The following is a 15,876-nucleotide window of genomic DNA, read 5'->3' as shown; positions in this document are numbered from 1 at the left end:
TCCCTGGTTTTCCACAACAGTGGTCAGTGTTCTTTGTGGCACCTCTCTTCTGGCTTGGAAAGTAATTGCAAGAATCTGACGTCAGCACAGGCGTGCTGTACTTATATAGACACTGCACATGTGAACTCTGGTGGTGCTGATGCCAGGCGGAGCTGATCAATGCCACCTGCTGGTGGGATTGGTACTGCTCACAAACAATTTCTGGATCCAGTCTGACCCCAGGGGATAATTCTAAGGTAATAAATCTGCAGCTGTACATAGTCTCTACTAGATACGGTGTTACCAAAAGTAACTAACTTGTTTGTCAAAGTATCAGGATAGGTATTTAATGGGTATATCTCTCAACTGTTCAAAAAACAGTTTGGTCATTATTTACACTAGTTGTTCAATGTTTATGTTAGGAATTTATGAATAATTCACTGAAGGTATGAGGTTTCACAAGTGTATGCCCACCTGGACTGGATTGAGGACACTAGGAAGATCATGGTACACAGCGCCGGTATCATGTGGGACATTATACTCGTAACTGTTTTCGGTACCTGCCCACCTGGGCCTAATATTCTATGATGGAAGCAGGGATGGGGGAGCGTTCCATTTCAAGTGTAATGGACATACCCGTTTGAGAGGAAATGAGACATTGCACCTCTTTTGCATCATTAGTTCTGAGGTGCAGAAATGAACAACTATTAATTGACAGATTCCTTCACATAATATACAGTGATGGGCACAGAAGTACGATATTAAGCATTTGATCACCTACAACAATGGCTATCTCACGTTTACAGTTAGTGGCTCTAACGTTGCATTTATATGATTTATATAAACTTCCCACTATGTATTTACAGTATTAGGTATCGTTGATAACATCATTGATAATGACACTGCAGCATTTGCAGTAAAATTATTGATCAAATAACTGTGCATGGCGGGTGCGCGAGTTATAGTTATCTTAGGGCATGTGTTATAGTTACTTGAAAGAACTCTATAACTGCTGAATTTCTATGGTTTTGTACGAGTAAATTTAGAACCTAACTATAACGTCCATGTAACCTTTGTTTTTTAAGTGAATTTCAATGTTTTTTGTAAATTCTATTTCCTTACTATAATGTCCCTGTAACCTTTGTTTTTTTTCAGTGAATATATATATATATATATATATATATATATATATATATATATATATATATATATATATATTGTAAACATTTTATTGCATTTTCAGTTGTTCAAGACAGAGTCTGTAAGTCTGCAATACCTCATGTACTACACAAATCAAAATCATGTATGGATCTTCAGTACAGGATGATATAGCGTTGTATGAACATGCAAACAATTAGGGAATCTGCATTTGTGTGATCATTTAAGAAATACGAACAACAAAAACTACCCAACTTCTATTCCCCCCCCTCACAACCCCATCTATGACCAGAATATTTGCCGGAGCGTGTCCCATTCTGCTCCACTCAGTGAGGCTGTGTGGGGCCTTCTGTGGTCTCTGGAGGTTGGTCCTAGTTCGGTATATGGTGACACTAGATTGTGTGACCCTTCAGGGGTCTGCTGGTTCTGGTGGGATGGGAGGGAAATATATATATATATATATATATATATATATATATCAATCAGCCTTTTGGGATCTCAAGTACTTCCCTTGAGAGGGGAACCAAAATAAAACAAAATTGAGTGTTAATTCAGAGAGGCAAAGAAAATATAACCTATAGAGGGTCTGGCAAATAGCAAACCACAGGAAATGTCAGCCTAACCAGTCTATATCCAAAGTGGTAATACATCCATAGTTCATAACCAAAATTATAATAAAGTCAGTCCTCCAAGCCTGAGGGGTGAGGGCTGAATCATGTTCCTGGCTTGAGGGCAAATGTTCTGGGGCATGTCCTTGAGCTCAGTCTTCACCACAACAGTGGAGACTACTACCTTAGATGAGGACACCAAATGGCTGGCCCTGGCAGGACCAGACACCCCACTAAAAGAAGAAAATTCAGGGACTGCAGGGGAAAAAGGTATTTTTTCATTTTTTTAAATAGGTATGATGGACGAACTGGAAGGCAACAGGATGTTGGGGGGATTAGGGAGGTAGAGATAACTTAAGTCCTGCTATCAAGGATGTGTTAAGGCCACAAAGTTTGGTAACAACAGCACTGAGCCTTAAAATGTTTTAAACAAATATAGGCATACAGTAGGTAAAGAATATAAATGCCAAGATCATATGTGACTACAATTAAAAGCTATTCAAAAAATTGTCACACATAGTGTGAGGATTTCACTGAACAAGTGATAGAAATAGGCTTCAGTGGGCTAATGAGATTCTTACTATAAGGAGATACCTGTGTGTGTAAATGGGTGTCGTAGCAAGACCTGCTCTGTGTGATGTTCTGCTGCAGTGGTGTGTGAAGCTAGTCCATCTAGTTGTAGTATTTTTCAACAAACTTAACTACAAGGGCTGACTCCTCCTCAGTGAAACGTCTTTTCCTCTCTAGCAGGGTGGTCTCCATGCTTCTGTCTGAGCGTCAGCAAGATGAAGAGGATAACAGTAGATTCTCTGCTGTGTCCAGTATTTATGTTGTTGGAAAGAAATGGGTGTAATTTGTGTAGGATTGTTTTCAGGTGTATATATTTTTCCTTGGTTGCTGAGGTCTCTGCCCCAGTATCAAAGCTTCCGCAAAGTGTGCGGAGGTCTCTACTTTGAGGGTGGAGGTTTGACAAAGAGTGCAGAGGTCTTTGCCTCGAATGCAGAGCTCCCACAAAGTGTGTGTAATGGAAGATAAAGCCGTAAAATTGCTAGTAGTAGCTTTACAGTCAAAACTGAGGGGTGGAGACATGCAAGTATACACTTTGTAATAAATGTAGACTTATAAATTGTGAATAGCTTAAAGTAGTAAATTTACTGCAAGATGTAAGAGTATACGTGTATGTGTAGATTTACTTGCATGTATGTTTACCTTTATGAATTGCCCACTCAGACAGTTTACTCTACAATACTTCACCAGTAACTGACTGGCTGCCTTTATAGCTCCCTAGAAAATCTTTTCTTCTTGCTATTGCACAAAGGACCCTGATGAGCAATGACCAAAGTCTTTCAAAGTTGTAAGATGCAATGATGTGGTTCACTTCTAATTACCCACTCACTGTCTCTTAATTCCTTTGATCACCCCATTGCACTGATTTAATTCTCCATTTTCATATAGCCAGCCATTTCTTCACCCTTCTCTAACCAACTACAATTGTGTATTCTCTTGTACAGCACCAGTCCCCTCAGCAGTCGGTGATGAGTACTCAGTAGGTGAGTCAGGAGTGCAAGAAGCAGTAGAGCACTGCCATTGTATATTCTCCAGCACATTTCTTTAAACTGATTTTGCAGCATTTGTAGTATAACTGCATACAAAACTGTCAAAACTGTTTTTTTGGTTCTGGTAAAATTGCATGTAGTTGATCCTGTACTCAAGCGTATATCTAATCCCCTGTGCCTATTTTATATATTTGACCTGTGGCTAAACAGCACTTGCCAAGTAATAATTTTCAAAATTGGTATTAAACTTGATAAAATCCATTCTTTGCTGTAATCACTGCTAACCTCTTGTGCCTAATCCTGCTTGTCAAGTTTACTTGTTTGAACTCTAGTTAAGTGGCACCCGCCTTTTGAATTGTTGCAAAACTTTATTTTAAAATTGTATACCATTTATCCGTGTTCGTAACTGCTGGTTTACAACTAACATTGTGTGCCCTGCTTTTATTTGACTTTTGTGGTGCAGCAAGATTCTGAATTTGTGTTCCAGGACTCTGGAAAATAAAAGTAGCCGTGCTTGTAGTGTCACAGTAGTAGTGCAGACTGTTGTTGTACTGTTGTGTATTGGAACTTTTCTCTTCTTGCTATTCTATTTCTGTTTTTTTAAAAAATCTTCTCACCCTACTTCCCCAGATAGCTCCCTGCCTCCCTGTTTGGTTATAAGCCCCTTACCCCACCCTCATTCTTTACCTCAGGCAGGGAGTGGAGCCTTTACTGTAGTATCAGTCCATGACCTTGAAAACCAAGCTCTCCTGCCCAACAGGTGATAGATGGATTTACTTGCAGCAAGTGTTCTGGACATTAAATGATCACAGTGAATGTGATTTTGAAGAGTCAGTTGGTGTTCATTGAAAGCATCTCAGCATGGTTGGTGTCTTTGTACTCCTTTATTTGCACTACAGTTTTGTTGATACTTTGCTTGATTGCCTGGTCGTAGATTGGTCCAGTTGGCTTCCTGCAGCACAACGTAGACCTAGTCTTTTCTAAACTGTCCCCCACTTTTCATTCCTTCTTAAATCCCCCTCCTAAGGCATCCAGACTGGGTGCCCAATAAAGGGCACGGCAGTGTAAGAACATTTGACCTGTCATCTGTGTTAGGGCCTGGAAAGGAAAGTCCAGAAACCCGGCTACTGACCCAATTGGTCACACTAGAGGTATAGTTAACGCCTGCAGTTCCTCACCTTTTGACTTCTGTGGACCCCTACTGAATCATTACTGGAATCCGGGGACTCCCACTGAGTCATTATTGAAAGTAGGGGGACACTCCTGCGTTAGCAATTTCTATGGTTTGAACCACAAAACCATACACAAAAATACAAAAACAAATATACAGCAATTAAATGCTCAGATATTTAAATATTTTGTTTATTTCACAATCAAATATAGAAAAAGCTTCACATTTTTAGTTTTGATTCTTCATACTTTATTACTTGTAATATTATTTAAGTTTGGAAAACAGTTGTGGACTCCCTGAGTAGGCCTCTCTGATCCCCAAGGGTTCTGAGACCACAGGATAAGATCCACTGGTGTATGCCACAAAGCCAACTCCAGGTTTATGATATCCACTTTTATATGCGGTGTGTATGTGTGCAACCATATTGCATACTGTAGCGCATCATTATACTATTAGATAGGTTGATCGGACCTACCATTTTAGTTATCTAACACTGTAGTTTCCATCCTCCAACTTCCCTTTTGGCTCCTATCACTTTAGAGGCACCACAATGTGGGCCAAACTCCTCCTGAGCTACTGTAACTCCACTTCTTGGTAAGCCTTAAAAACAAACTAAAAAGGGACCTCTATTAAGGACCCCATCTCCTCCTGAATTACTCCAACTTCATTTCTGGGTAGACGTTATAGACCAACTAATCTGGGACCACTACAGTGGCATCCCTGAATTCTCCTGACTTGCTTAGAATTGAAATCTATCTTAGTGACTCTATTAACATGTTTTCCCCTCTCCCTTACACAACAAACTCCTCACCTAAACTACTTACTAGTCAACGCATGGTCAATATGAAAGAATACACAAAATCATTTTTGATGTGATAATAAAAGATTCACAACCAGGCTTGCTTATCATTACTGAAACATAGCTTGGAGATGGCACTGTGCCAGTAGTTTATGAGGCAGTCCCTCTCGGATACAAAAGTATTTCCGGGAATACTCCTAGGAAATCTGCAGGAGGATTAGCATTACTTTTGGAAATATCACTTGCAAACTCTGAAACTGAAGACTTGTGACTATGAGGTTGTGAATCATTGCGAATATGATGCACACCTACTTCTGCTTTCTTTTTCTAATTTAAACACCACTACCACCAAGCAATAGAGGCTTCATATCAATCCTGTTAGATGCATGTCATGTTTTCCAACAAATATACTAAGTTGCATCCTCAGCATCCGGAATATTTGGTTTGACAAACCAACCATTCCTCAGCCTTCAGATATCATAGCAAACCTGGAACACCACAAACTGTTGACGTTTCGACGGACCTGGACACACAGCAGGATACACTCTGAACATAGTCTTTATCTAGAAACAGCCATGATGAAAAAAATGAAGCCACTCTCCGGAGCGTTCACCTTATTTTCACCAATGATATCCCATCGACACACACTGTAACCTGTACATCATCCTCCATAGCATACGGGCAATGGTCCAAACTCAGTGTGAAAGATCTCAATTCACATGTAACTGTGATTTTAAATAAGTAACACAGACCGACCGTTAAGCATTTGTATAATTAAATTACCAACGTTTTTAGCAAAACAATTCCCTTCTGGACTTCTAGAAACCCAAATGAACAAGGAAGATGCCATGCATCAATGATGCAAACAAGAATAAATAAACTCAACTGTCCATGCCTCATTGTCAACAATGCAAATTAAGAAGTCCAGATGAAAAACTGTTCCTCCAAAGACTTAACAGGGTCTACAAATCTGCCATCAAAAATTTAAAACGATCCCTCCACTCAAACAAGATCACAAATGCTTCACTGAGAAACTTCTCAAATTATTAGGAGTTCCTCAAACCTTGTTTTAACAGATTTTCAATTGCATTTTATGGTCATAATATACAGATAAAGATATGAAAACAATACGTATGGAAACCAACTCCCCACTATCAAACTACCCCTTCTATCCCATGGTCCCACAGGTGCACCACATCAGAGCAAAGTTGTATTGCATCACTGTCCTTTATAAGCACCTGAGAAATCCCACCAATTAGGTTATGATAGTATTGTCCGCTACAGCAATGTCCAACCTACTGGGATTATGCAGTGTGGTCCTTTATACAGATACTCAGTCAGATGTGTCACCAGTTCTGGCATCTTGAGATTCTGGGCTCAGACTGGGTGACTGGCGAGGAGAGTTAGTCACTGACATTGTATCATCTGCCTGTAATGTTTGTAGTTGTCTGCCCCAGCACCCGCCAACTCCATCAATCCTTACCCCCTTTTAGCATACCTAATTAGGTTTATGCTTTCATGTGTTGCCCATTTGGTTAGCTCTGCTCATCACTTAGCCACTGTAGGGCTGTTTGTTGCCTTCCAGTTCAGCTCAATATGGTTGTAACCATGTACTTAGCTGAACATGGAAACTGGCCGAATAAGGATGTTTTCACCGTTGTGGTGATATTACGCTCAGTGACATCATTGATAGTGTTCACTATGCCCACCCAGTATGCTTGGTGGCATACTACTCCAAACCATGTGAAACATTTCAGCTCCCTCTCCCCTGCATCTTTGGCAGTCAGTACGTGCCTGCAGGCAGAATTTGTTAATTTTATCAAGCATCAAATGTGCTCTGTTTAAGTAATAAAACATAATTTGTTTGAATCTGGCATTACAAGATACATTTGGGGTCCTCTCTAATATTGTCACCCACTCTGCTTCACTAAAGAGTTAACCAATATCCTCCATCCATTTGTCTTTCAGTGTGTGCAATGGTGAAGTTACGGTTGCCTATATGACTCGATATCACTGCATCATAGCTTTACGTATCATAGCAAATGACAGCTCTGGTGCGTGTGAGGTTCTGCCCCTCCCCCCCTTCAATGTTGCTGTATCGTCACTATTACAGATCCAAAAAAGAGGAGTTGACTCGCAGGAGTGTCATATTTAGGATGAATCTCCTCAAAAGTTTGTCCTTCCATCTACAACGACACCGCCTAGTCAGTCCACTCCTATGCTTGCCAGATGTGCTAGTCTTCCCTGTACTTTGGTCTTCAGGAGAGCCTACATGAATTGTGGTGGTAGGTCTGGGGAATAAGGGTGAACTGTTCTAGTTTTTTATAAGCATCTCAACCATCAGTGTTTTTCTACGAGCAGCAACACATGCTGTGCTGTTTGTATCCGTTTAGGCATTAAAATCAATTGTGCTTACCACTTAAGGGTTGGTGAGTTGTTTTTGTGGGGGCGTTATTCTTACTTCTGCCATGTACCCATCTCTTAATCCATTGCATTTGTGCTGCCAGGGACTATGTTTCAAAATGTGGACCTGTAAGTCCCTCATCAGTTACCTGTTGTAATTTGGTCAGTGCCACACCTCCTATTGCCCAATATCAAAACAAGAATTAAGCTATCCAGTTCCCGGAATTTGCTCCTGGGCACTATCACCAGCAGAGTAAAGAAGAAGTGAAGTAGCTGTGGCCCGTGGCAGTACTATCATTTTTGCGATCACTACTTGTCCTGATAGTGACAATAGGAGAGTATTCCAGGACGGTATTCCCACCCGGAAGGTGGTGCTAGCCCTACACACGTTCCCATCCAGCAAATCTTTCTCTTTCCTGTATACTCTGACCTCCAGGTATTTTAAAGACGTAGTCTCCCACTGAAGTCAAGATATTGGTGGATCGACAGTTTGGGAGTGCCTCACTGGGAAGAGGCAGGCTTTTTGCAAATACATGCCTAATTCTGATATAACTCCAAAGATTATAAACAATTGGATGGATTTTAAAGGTTTGTATTTACATGGTTCCGAAAATTGGCATATCATCTGCATACAGGGCAATATGGTGTGTTATTCCTCTCACTAGTATTCCTGATAGTGTAGACCCAATCTCTCCCTACACACCAATGGTTCAACCTCCAGGGTGAATAATAATGGAAGCAGTGGGCAGCTCTGCCTCGTGCCTTGTTACACTTTCTAGAAATCTGATTTGTTTCTGCCCATCTTGACCCCTACACTCTGGCCTGCGTACAGTAGGCAGGTCTACACAACAGGATGCTTGCCCAGCCCCACCCTACACATTACCTCATAGAAATATTCCCAGTCCAGACTACCCAATGCTTCCTCGATGTCTACTGACATCACCACTGCACTCTCATTAATCGAATGTGCCTCAAGTATGATGTTTATCACCCATCTGATGTTAATTGTGGTATTGGGGTCTGGTATAAAACCGATTTGGTCAGGGTGTACTAAGTGTTTCATTTAAGGTAGTAGTTGAGAGGCCAATACTCTGCTCAGCATATTATAGTCAACATTCAGCATTGATAAAGGCCTGTAAGATGTTACATCTTGTTGGGGCCGTCTGGGTTTGTGCAACAGAATCACTAACACCTCCTTAGTGGTCTTTGGTAATTCTCATGTTGTTTTAGCAGTGTTATACACTTGCTCCAAGCGTGGGGTCAATTGGTCAGTATATTTTGTATAGAACTCAACTGGGAGTCTGTCTGACCCTGGCATTTTTCTGATTGCCGCTCATATTTCCTCAGGCATTGTCACCTGGTTTATGCAAAAACCTGTAAACAAAAGACTGTATAAAGGTGTACACATTTGAGAAACAGAAGGGAGATCACTAGATAACAGCTCAACTTGCAAGTGAGGAACTAATTTTCCCCAGCTTCTACGACAAACTGTCATTCCCATAAACGTCCAATGCATACTCAAATATTTACTTGCTACAGACCCATGAAATCAATTGTGCGTAGTAAGAAGTAAATAAGGTAACATGCACAGACTACCAGAAATAAACAAAAACACTCTTACATGGGGATTATTTTTTGTTTATAGGATGCACATGGTTCCTTCAAGTTTACTTGGAAGCAGCTAGCTGAAATATTTCATTAGAATGAATGCATCTGGTCTGCCTAAAGTAGCATCCAGTGTTTCCTCATTTCCTGGAAAAGCAGGGATTCTCTATTAGACAGTGGATGAAAATGGTGAGCTACCTTTGTGGTTCCTTTCCTGAGACTGGAGTTTGCAGAGCTCATGTTCGTTAGATTCCCGTCTAAGAAGTGAGGATTTCGTTGCACCTTTAATTCACTTTCAACATTTTCTTATATTGTGTCATCATAAAATTGGCTTCCAAAATTACTAAACTAAATACCATATACTTCATAGACAGTACATGAAAAAAAACACCCAATCCTCCTCACTTGCTGTATCACACCGTATCAATTCCTGCCTTCTTAACTTACTTCAGTAATGCACAAGTGCTTCTGTCTGGACATGGAGGCCTCAAAGAATCCAAAGAGTTTGTAAACAACTCAAAAGAAAATGGAGAACTACCCTGGAAACCACTGCAAGAAACACCTACAAGGCCAAACTTAGTCACTGTCATCATCAAGTGAAAGAGACCTACAAAATGGCCCTGACCCTGAGAATCGAATCTGGCTCCAATAACTGCAAGAAAGTTTTCACCATTGTCACCCCTACACAAGAACTGTGCAACATCCTCTCCGACTTCTTCCATGAAAAAATCACCAGGATCTACAGCAACTTCAAACCCCAGCCACCTCCCATCTACCTTCCCAGCCTGCTAACATCATCAACCAAAGACTACCAACTGCTAGCATTGAACCCTCTATGCATCGAGGACACTGCTGAAATAATTAAGACAGACCACAGATCCCTGTCCCCACCATACCTACAACATGGGAATAGCCACAATCAGCACTGCACTTTCTTCCTCCTTCAAGACAGCCACCTTCCCAGATTGCTGGAAATCCTCGGCTGACCCCAAAGTTCTCTGAAACTACCGACCCACCTCACTGCCCTCCTTCCCAGCCAAAGTCATCGAAAAGACCATTAACAGACAACTCTCTGACCACCATGAACACCACAAACTCCTGGATGACTCGAAATCAGGACTCCGGAACAACCACGGAACCAAAACAGCCTTCATCGCTGCCACAGACAGCATACGTACCATCCTCGACCGTGGAGAGACCGACGCCCTAAACCTTCCTCGATTTCTCCACCAGTTTACACTGTCTCCCACCACAAACATCTCCAAACTGCACACATAAGGAATTACAAGGATGAACTCTCAAATGGATAGCTTCTTTCCTCTCAGGAAGAACTCAGAGTTATGTTCATGCCATTCACATCAGAACCTAGGAACCTCATCTGCGGAGTAGGACAAAGATCATCACTCAATACCACGCTTTCCAAAATGTACATGACTCCTCAGGCTAACATCATCATATCCCACTGAATCAACAAAATCTCCTACGCTTGCAACACCTAGCTCATTTTTGTCCCTCTCAGATTACGCTGTAACCACCAAGACAAACTTCAAACAATGCATGACCAGCGTGGCCAATTGGATGAAAGAAAACTGCCTCAAGCTCTACCCTGTCAAAACTGAAGTGCTTATCTTCTGGAATAAGAGCTCATTTTGTGGCCTGCTGAACTTGGACCCACACCTACTCCAACTGGCCCAGCTAGAAACCTAGGCCTCATTTTCCCCCTGTTTTTTGAGTGCCTTCTACTTGCTTTACCCTTGTTCTTACTGCTTTCTCTTTACTTTCCCCCCATTTTTGTATGCCTTCTCCTTGTTTTTCACTCGTTTTCACTGCTTTTCCCCCCCTTTTTGTGTGCCTTCTTGCTTTTTTTACTATTTTTGTGTGCCTTCTCCTTGCCCTTCTCCCTATTTTTTGTATGCCTTCTTACTTTTCTCCTTTCATATGCTTTCTTCTTGCTTTAGCCTTCATTGTGTGCTTTCTCCTTACTTTACCTTCATTTTCACTGCTTCCTCTTTGCTTTTTACCTGTTGTTTTGTTTGCCTTTTCCTTGCTTTTCCCTCGTTTTCATTGCTTTCTCCTTTCTTTTTCCCTCATTGCTGCTCCCGCCTCCACCTAGCACTGCCCACTGCTTCCCAGCATCCCTCCCCTGCCTCCTTCCAGGACCTACTTAATGAGTGCGACAGCACAACCCCTTTGAGCAGATCCCAGGCCCAGCTCTCCCCATGCGGCTGCATCGCTCTTGCTACTGTTCTCTCCTTGCCTTTTTAGTGCTTTGAGACCATCATGGGTGATTTGCAGTATTTGATAAATCCTTGACTGATTGATTCCAGACAGCTATCTCACTATGGAGTCCCAGGTCAACACGTCACCTCTCATGCTTCCTCATCCTCTGCATGTTGAGTAAAATCTTCAAGTGGCTTCTGCTGGACACCAGCCGTACCATCACGCAGGCCCTAATCACAAACAGATTGGACTGCTGCAATGCATTCTGCACTGTCATCCCAACCCATCTTCTTCACAGTCTTTAAACTATCCAAAACGCCGCCACCATACTCGTCCTCGACCTCCTGCGCTGAACCCAGACCACTGCTCAGAGAGATCAACTGGCTAGCCCTCCAGAACTGCTGCCAGTTCAAACTTCTCACAGCTCATTCGAGTCCTGCACAACACAGGGCCAGCATACCTCAATCACCGGCTTCACTCCCACCAACCCACCAGACAACGTAGCTTGGCATCACTCTCACTCATACACCCACATCCACAGAAGCAGAGCGAGAGGTTGATCATTTTCCTACCTAGCCATATCATGGAGGGACCTTACCCAACACTTTGGGCCTCCTCCTCACTTCTTGAATTCTGCAAGAAGCTGAAGACCTGGCTTTTCAGTTACTCTTCTTGTAGGACTATTGAGACTGCCTGTACTCTAGCCCAGTCTCACCACACACCTACATTCCCCTACTAAGCCCCTGAATACCAACACGGGTGACAAGCAGCGCTCTAGAAATCCACCTTAAAAAAGAGACAGTAACACAAAATGCCCAAAATTGCTGCCTCACCTCCTGCAGTTCCAGACTATGCTTGTGTCATTGAGCAGTGGTGGAGTAACATAAGGATTTGTTTCTCATTGACCTGCAGGTAACATTTCAAGATTGCTGCATTCTTTACCTCATAATGACATAAATTTAGATCTTTCAAAACTACCATGATCACACCACTGCCTTTTCCATCAAAGTGCCATTGTCTGCTGGAGGGAAGTCATGATACCCTCAATACAAGCTGACCCCTTGTAATTAGAAGACAGAAGGCTTTGTGACCATTGCCTCCTTCACCTGCATATCTGGGGGAACCCTATGAGTATCCCTGTACTTTGATATGGGTTTTGGCCTTCTGATTCTCCATAGTTTCAACTCTGCTGTGCAGGGTTATTAACACTCCAGGCAATGTATTCTTCATGTACCTTTCAGCTCTTCCTCAACCTCATCTACTCTGAAGTCCATGCGCTGGGCCTTTATCCCCTCCTTTTTTTTATAGATGTTTTGATCCCTCTCACTTTCTGTGTTACTGGCTCCAGCGGGGTGACTACAGCAGTTGTGTTCTTCACCACCACATTTAGGGGGTCATCAGGGCCAACGACCGCGGAAGCACCGCCAACAGGCTGGCGGTGCTTCTGGGGCCATTCTGACTGCGGCGGTAAAGCCGCGGTCAGAAAAGGGAAACCGGCGGTTTCCCGCCGGTTTCCAGCTGCCCCAGGGAATCCTCCACGGCGGCGCTGCCATGGGGATTCCGACCCCCTTCCCGCCATCCTGGTCCTGGCGGTAAAAACCGCCAGGAACAGGATGGCGGGAACGGGTGTCGGACTAACAGGGCCCCATTGAGATTTTCAGTGTCTGCTTGGCAGACACTGAAAATCGCGACGGGTGCAACTGCACCCGTCGCACACCAGCAACTCCGCCGGCTCCATTCGGAGCCGGCTTCCTCGTTGCTGGTGCTTTCCCGCTGGGCGGGCGGGCGGCCTCTTGGCGGTCGCCCGCCAGCCCAGCGGGAAAGTCAGAATGACCGCTGCGGTCTTTTGACCGCGGTACGGTCTTCTGGCGGTTCCCGCCAGGCCGGCGGCTTCCGCCGCCGGCGGGGGTCAGAATTACCCCCTTAGTTTCCTGAAAATGACATCCAGGACTGCCATCATCTCCCTCTGGTGCTCTCCCAGATCCCCAACTGTCATGTCAGTTGCCTCAGCTTCCTCACCTTTATTCTTTCTTCCAGAGCTAGGCTGGAAAAAATCCTTTTAGTCTTGCTTCTCGCTTTCTCAGACATGGCGCAATGCTCCTGTAGTGAACTGCTGTCGACCTGTGAATTATCCTAACTATGATCCAGTGTCACTTCTTATCCTCCTAGGGTGTAACTCCCTGTTAGTCTCCACGAAGGTCTTTTATGCCATAGCCTGCAAGTAGTTCCAGGAGGGGTCCCTCTCACTGCAGTCTGTGGTGGAGCACCAATAGAGATCAAGATGTGACTTGCCACTTCTGTCACTAGTGTGGTCGAAGTACCGGATGCATCAACAATCTACTTGTGCCATGTATGAGCCACGTAGTCTCTCTTTCAGGATGAAGTATACAAAAAAGTAATGAATGGAATGCTTGATTTAATCTTAGCCACAGGTAATTGCTTGAGCTGCGTCCCAGTTCATTGTTATTTTGCACACCATACCACCTCAGTTTGAACCCAGCCATATGCAAATCAGTCTTGAGCCTGGGCTGATTGTGTTCCGATTCGGGGGGGGACCTGGCCTGAAAGTCTGAGCTGAACTGTTGCCAGTGGAGCAGGGTCAAGACTAATTTGTGTATGGCTGGGTCCTAATCTTTTCTTGTACACCCCTCACTTATAGGGACCCCCCTGCACACTGACAATACCTTCTTCTGTACATCCGCTAGACACTCCATTAATATGGTAGCTTCCTCTGCCTCTCCATCATTGTGCCACACTTACAGTGCAGGTGCTGTTTAAAGTGACCACGAGAATAGCTTGTGGGTCTGGGAAGCAACAGAAAGAAAAGTGTCCATTCCATACCCTGCTAGGGTCCGGTCCAGAATATTTTTTATAAATATTGACTAGTACTTAAAAATACAGCAGCAAATTTTGCCTCAGTAATTACATTGTGAATTAATTTTCACGAAATATGTCCATGCTGATTCAGATGTATAAAACAAGCTTTTCTTTTCAGAATATTTAGTTATTGTTTTTTAACCAAGCAAAAGATTTTATAATCTTTGCCGGCGCAACCCATATGCAGTTACCCATTCTTCGCAGCTAAAAGCGGTATTCTTTGGTCTTTGAAACAAAACAAATACCGCAGCTTCAAGTCTTGCTTGTTCTGTGCACATTTTCATTAGAAATGTTTAAATTTACAACTTCGCCTGCAAAGCGTCTTGAAAATGGCAATCTTAACAACTTCGTGAACCTTTTCCGTGGTTGAAAATTTCAACAAAATAAATTTATGATTTTTTACTTTTCTTTCAAAGTCCTTTTTGAGAGCTAACTGTAACCTGTGCCCTGCCATGGACTACTTATGACCTAACATATTACATCACTCATGACATGTTAAATGACATCATTGATTAGATTACTAAACCTGAAAAAGGAATGTGAGGGTAAATCGAGGTTGATGCTATTAAAGGTGTGATGGTTTATTTTATAGTGATTTCAGAAAAAGTAACAAATGGTAGTTCTCGCCATCTGGACTTCGGTGGAAATGCTGCTGTCACAGGCCCGTTGAATGTCCACAGTAATCCAATAAAGCCGGAGGTAAATATGTTTAACACTTAAGGCCTATTATGAATTCATAATTTTCCAGTCAATTGGCTAATGTGTTCATGGCCTATTGCACTGCTACGCCATTGTAATTTGATTGTATGATGCATTACCATTTCTTACCACATTACTGCGGTAAGGACTCGTACAAATACATATCTATATAAAAAAAAATGTAAACATGCTCATTCCTCACTGCTGGTTACGTATGAGGCTGTTTCAAAAACAATCAGTCAGACATTGGTGACAGAAGGTCTTTAAGTGATAAAGTGAAAGTGATGGGAGCTCTAAAACTGCTGACTAGTGATAGCATTTGCTGAAACTTTCTAGCAGTGTCCCCTTGCTGAAACAAGAAACAATATTTATTCTGACATCAAGGGGAGTCATGGGGAAGGGGGTTACGTGTAGAGGTTGTGTTAGAGAGAACTATCTGCCTTGCTCCTTATGACATCAGGCAATTTCAAACAAACCCTCCATCTTGATAGAGTGTTAAGCCTGGCAGATAGCCTATTCAGGGTAAAAAGTACATACATCCAATTTCAACTGGCTGATCAACAGCATCACCATGTCTTCAGCAAGTTGGTAACTCTATTGCTGGTTCTGTTCACAAAGAACAAAAGCAAGAAGTGCCAGACCTTTGCCAACAGAGACTTGCAACCTGCCACTTAGTGGAGGTCTTTTGTAGGTAATCATCATGAAGCTTTAGTTGTGCCTTACCGCAAGTTCACCTTAACCCAAGGTTGCTGTCCAACATGAAAGAAGGATGCAAGTTGGTAGTCATAGCCCGAACCTGAG

General features: G+C 42.8%; 1 protein-coding gene across 1 annotated transcript in view; it reads left to right on the top strand.

The window, feature by feature from the left end:
* The window catches only part of SETDB2 (SET domain bifurcated histone lysine methyltransferase 2), a 1,110,478-nt gene that overhangs the window by 921,413 nt on the left and 173,189 nt on the right, over positions 1 to 15,876 (top strand). Inside the window, exons 28-29 of the mRNA XM_069203525.1 lie at positions 3,257 to 3,295; positions 14,969 to 15,075. Of these exons, the coding sequence (XP_069059626.1) occupies positions 3,257 to 3,295; positions 14,969 to 15,075 (146 nt within the window). The remainder of the gene's footprint in view (positions 1 to 3,256; positions 3,296 to 14,968; positions 15,076 to 15,876) is intronic.

This window comes from Pleurodeles waltl, chromosome 8, assembly GCF_031143425.1.
Source record: "Pleurodeles waltl isolate 20211129_DDA chromosome 8, aPleWal1.hap1.20221129, whole genome shotgun sequence".
Taxonomy (NCBI): domain Eukaryota; kingdom Metazoa; phylum Chordata; class Amphibia; order Caudata; family Salamandridae; genus Pleurodeles; species Pleurodeles waltl.
The sequence above is the reverse complement of the archived record's forward strand: the minus strand, read 5'-3'. Positions and strand labels throughout refer to the sequence as shown.